Source organism: Castanea sativa, chromosome 7 (assembly GCF_040712315.1).
Source record: "Castanea sativa cultivar Marrone di Chiusa Pesio chromosome 7, ASM4071231v1".
Taxonomy (NCBI): domain Eukaryota; kingdom Viridiplantae; phylum Streptophyta; class Magnoliopsida; order Fagales; family Fagaceae; genus Castanea; species Castanea sativa.
In genome coordinates, this window is record NC_134019.1 from 2,049,426 (window position 1) to 2,054,994 (window position 5,569).

The window sequence follows — 5,569 nt, forward strand, 5'->3', positions numbered from 1 at the left end:
AATCCATGGCTACTTGCTGTGCATTATCTAGAGAATGAGAGGTTTAAGTTAGTGTGATTGTTCAGTTTAAATACTTGGATACACTATGGTTAAGAAAAGAGATCAGGTGGGACAACCATTGAAGATATTTATCAATACCAGGTTTGGAATTCTCCATGTTGTTTTATTGGCTTGGTAATTGATTGAAATAAGAACTTAAAGCTTGAGGTTTGATTGTTTAGGTTTATTATGTTATTGTTAATATTTATTATTTATTAGGGAATGGATTTGCGAATGCCGTGACTTGAACTTCACAGAGCTCTTACAAAAAAATTCTAACATGAATAATGGATTCATAATGGAATCCCTACAAAATGAAGTACGTATCCAATAGTCTGCACTTGAAGTTCAGATAATTGTTAAGAAGACATAACAAAGTGGTAATTTCATGGTAGAAGACTGTCTCATTGTATTGGCATTGCTCAATATTTCCATGGATGCAATGCAAGGAAATGAGCAAATGCACAAAACATATTGGAATAGAGTTTGGAACTACTTCCATAAAGAGAGGACATATTGTTTGTATATATTCATTGATATTGCAAAGAAAAATTAAGGTGATACAAGACATTGAAATTACAAAATTATGTAAAATTACGATAAATAATAATTTTTTCTTTTTTATTAAAATATGATCATTGGGGGTTGAAAAATGTGAACGTTTAAATTATATGACCATTATAGACAAATAAAGAAGAAACAATATTTAAATGAAATAGGGATAAAGTATTGAGGTTAATGTAGTTGTAGTTGTTTGTGAATAGTAGATTAACTAAAATAATAAAAGTGGAGTTTTTAGGATTAACTTAGGTAAAATTGGATTGAGCTTGATGCTAATGCTCTTAGCACCTAGACAAACAGGTGATTAGTGTCATTTAATTAAGTTGACAATAACAAGTCCATGGACAACAATTAAATCAACTATTACCAAAAAATCAAAGTTCAGATGTTTCTTTGGCTTCTTGATATGTACAATTAATTCTCATTTGTGATAACAAACAGCTAGCCGATGATTTTACAAGAATTACAGAGGAACTTCCTGCGTGACTGGCTGTTGGTGCCACCAAATTTTGCATGTCTTTCATAAACTGGTTCTCAAATTCAAAACTTCAACGTAACGTGAAAGCCTGCAAGTACGAAATTAATATTTGTTGTCATCTTCTGTTACCACATTTAATTGCACATTTCAAGTGCAAAGTCATATATATATTTCACTCACTAAATTTTACAATGAGCAGTATAGGAAACAGTTGAAAACACGATTTCTGTTAAAGTTGTGATTTCACCATTTCATGATTAAAACAAAAATAATTATACAATGTTGTACACACTCTAACTCAAAACATGATTTCAACTTGAGTTTGTACGACAATAACTTAACGCATGCAATAATAATTACCCTTCTCTTTATAAATTATTAGGTCCATTTTGGTGATTGGAGAAGTAGAGCATTACCGAAAAAATGTTGCAGTGACCAGGATCTGCAACATGACACATCAAGTTGTCAATGGGGCTTTGTCCTGTATAAATGGCTTGGAACCAGAAGCCCACAAAAGCAAGCATAGCAAGACGCCCATTCTTAATCTCCTTAGTCCTCAACACCATCACAGGCTCCGGGGAACCTCTACCCCACATCATGAAGTCAAACCAAAACCCACCTGGGTAACCAACATCAGGCTTTGGGTTCTTCTTATGTGGTACTTTTGGTTCAATGTCAACACACCCTGGGTTTATCATATCAGCCCATCTTCTTCCCTCTACCCAACCCATCAAGGCTAATTGCACCACAAACAAGGTTGTTTTGTCTGTAAAGTATTCTCTAGCACCAGCATCATACCATGAAAATTTATCAATGAAACCTATTCTTCCAAGCCATTCTGGAATCAGAATTCCAGCCACTGCAAGCATTGCCCATCTGCCATGCATTAGCTCCGCTTGTGCAAACCATTTAAGTGACTCTGGATCAGACCCTATCACATACAAAATGAAGGATATCAGTACTGCAAGTCTAGTCTAGAACTATCTTTAAAGTGCTTTTGCAGAGCAATATACAAACTAATACACACCTAATCCAAGTGGGTCGAAGCCAAAATCGCCAGGAAGACTGCAATTAACAGAAAGAGAAAGAAATGATGTCTTCATGATGCCATAACACTCACTCTATAATTTAAATGAACAATGAAAGAGTTCCAATATAGATTTGTGGCAGTGATGATACCTGCCATCAAGCCACTCAGGAGGTGAACTGCCAGGGAACCACAATGGCCTATCCGGAGGAAGTGGTTCACATACACTTGATACTCCTTTTTTTGCATCTAAATGGCTAGTTCTCCTCCCAGGTAAGCAAGTTGTGAATTTTCCTAGAGAAATTTTTTTATGCAATTCCCTGTTTCCCATTTAAAAAAAATCATAAAATGAAGATAAAGTACTGTACATGTATAAGCAAGCAATGAAATCTACCTGAATGCTAAGCCTGGAGTTTTATTAAAAAAAAAAAAAAATGTTGACCTTGTTGGGAGGCTTGACAATGCAGTAGAAGCAATGGCTAGTGCCATGGATGACAAAATGTTCCTGCAAAAACTGTGGCTTTTTGCAGGCTGCTTTGTCTGATGATTTATCTAGTCCATGTAGAATGGATAAAATTCATGATGGTGTAGCAGAACTTGGCACAAAACGGACCATAAGAGCCAATGGTTATTGAACTTGGCACGTGTTTTGGATATGGGACTGGACTTGGGAGAATGAATTTGATAATATTAGTCTGCGTTACTTATCTGGACCCAACCCAACCCTTACTTAGTTCACCCAGTTCAATTTGGAATCCAAAGTGATTGGGCCTAAGCTGATATCCAGTTCTCGCATTGGGAGCCCAACTTCAACAATAGGGCCAAGATCTCTGCTACAGCTTACGCTGTTGTTCCATCCAAGAAAAGAATAGGTTATGCTTTGATTTTGTGTTAATTAAACTAATTGAGAAAATCTCTTGATGTCATGTGTAAGATCTTGGATCAAATTTCTTACTCAAGGGGAGTTTTTAAAGCAATAACGATAACAATTCCAATCCAAGTGAAGTCCATGTCCAATCCTACTTGGTGTGCAAGCAAAGTATTCTCCTTATACTATAAGTCACCTAATGATTTAATGTATAGTTAGTCTAGGATTTAGACCCCTATATATATATCCCTATTGGGTTCATTGTGTAATATAAATAATTCAGTATAATGAATGTGTAGGCATCAAGAGCTTTAATTCATGGACGTCGACTATTAGATTAAACTATGTAATACATGTGTTCTCAATCTTTCTCTCCCTATTTTTGATTCTCACATAAAGAATGAAATGGAAACTTCTTCTTTTTTTGGGGTATAAGATATGGATTTTAAAAACCCATTATAATTAGCCGTATAAGAAATAAGTAGGTATCTCATGCATCTAATATATACAACATTTCTCTCACAGCATATGAGTCTTACACAGTTGTGGAGCCCATATATTATGAGAGAAATGCTACGTATACCAGATGTGTAAGATAATTATTTATTTGAAACAAATTTATCAAAGAAATAACCATGACTTTTAAGGCTTAATTTTGATCTAGTGACATGTACATAAACCATTGTTTTGTCATACCGAAAATGCCACATGACAATTGTCATCTAGCTCACTTGTTGTACCTAGTTCTTTCCTTCCTGTTAGAATTGAGAATGAATTCTCTATATATTTAAGTGTATGTAAAACCCACCCATACAAAGGACTCTCTCTCTCTCTCTCTCTCTCTCTCTCTCTCTCTCTATATATATATATATATAGACATTTGAATTATGTATTAGTAAAAGGAGTGTGCTACAAGACTACAAGTAAGTACAATGGGCTTAGGACTCATTTGGCTTGTATTCCAATGGCCCCTTAAAACTTAAGGGGAGGATGGGAGACCAATTTGAGTTTGGAAACTACATCACAAAAACATCCTAAACAGTATGACATTACAAAAGATATCCACAAGATAATCTTAGGAGACAACATAGATTAGTTAGATAGAACTTGAAGGAGGTGAGGCTAAACAAGATGATAATCAATCTCAATATGATTGGTCTATTTGTGGAATTCACAATAGAAAAGAGTGAAAGAGGAAATGTGCACACTAAAATGTTGTGTTGTACAGCCTTTTTATTGATATAGGTTACAGGTGAGGTCAATTCCCATTTCCCAAAAACAGCTTAATTATGGTGTATAGGAACACATTTTTTATATATACTAGTCGCAGACCCACGTAATGCGTGGGAATATAAAACTATTCTGTAACGTAATATAATGTATGATCTATTCTCCAAAACGTACTGAAGATTTTTTTTTTTAAATTATTTTTCATCTCTCCATCTCTACAAATATATTATTCTATTATTTTGATTTTTTTTTTTTTGGAAAAACTTAGGTGCATGCATTTGATTGATATTATTCCATTATTTTTTTGGTGATAAAAAATAGAAATACTATTCTTTTTCAAGTAATCTATATTATTCAAATTTTTGTATAGTGTGTTATGGTTTATTTTTTCTACAACTAAAATTTTTAAGTTCCAAAATTAATTATTTGAATTTCTCATTCTCTTAAGAAAACTATTATGATAAACAAACCTCATCACAAATTTACGATTGGTATTACTCAAACAATTTATAGACACATTCAAATACATAATCATGCAGATTGTATTTTGATATAAACTCAAATTTTTCACTTCTAAAAAAATCTAAAAATTAACTCAAACCAAAACTATAAGAGGGATAGAAAGTAGATGTGATAAATAACTCAAAAACACACCACAAAAGTGTATCATCCAAAAGTAGGGACAAAAAAAAAATCATCGATCTAAAGTAGAGTTGCAAGAAATAATTAATGAGAGAGAGAGAGAAGAATCACCTATTTTTTTGGAAGAGAATGTAAGATAAATAACAAAATTATATAAAAGAAAATGTATAGTTGTAAACATCAAATTATCCAAGTCATGTTATGTTATAAAATAACATTAAATCATTTTGTAATTTCATAGGATAACATATAACAAACAAAGAAAATATAAAAATATAAAAAATTAGAATATAACCAAATCATATCAACCTAAAGTAGAGTTAAACATAAAAATTCATCAATCTAAATTAAAAAATCCACCAAAAGAAAGAATATATATATATATATAGAGAGAGAGAGAGAGAGAGAGAGAGAGAGAGAGAGAGAGTATTCACCTTTTTGTATGAGCAAAATATGGATTGAATGGAAGAGAAAATAACATATTTTTATAGTAAAAAAAATGGGGAGAAGAAGAGTCAAAATAAAAGGAAGATGAAGGGATGGAGAAATTGTAAGGTTAAGGTATAGAATAGTGGGGAGATATAAAGGTAAAAGTAAGTAAATGTTAAAGAATGTGTAATTGTAAAGTAGGAAATTAATAAGGATAAAAATAATTAAAAAGGTGAGAGAAAATATTAAAAATAGGTTGATATGGCGCTAATGTGGCTCAACAGGAGTGCAGCAT

General features: G+C 32.7%; 1 protein-coding gene across 1 annotated transcript; it reads right to left on the reverse strand.

Moving 5' to 3' along the window:
- Positions 1-941: 941 nt before the first annotated feature.
- Positions 942-2,706, reverse strand: LOC142642489 (photosystem I chlorophyll a/b-binding protein 6, chloroplastic). The gene is made up of 5 exons (XM_075816846.1): positions 2,548-2,706; positions 2,258-2,425; positions 2,106-2,143; positions 1,495-2,009; positions 942-1,166 (listed from the first exon to the last, which is right to left on the reverse strand). Exons 1-5 carry the CDS (start codon positions 2,592-2,594, stop codon positions 1,149-1,151), a joined length of 786 nt encoding a protein of 261 aa, XP_075672961.1. The 5' UTR covers positions 2,595-2,706; the 3' UTR covers positions 942-1,148.
- Positions 2,707-5,569: the final 2,863 nt, after the last annotated feature.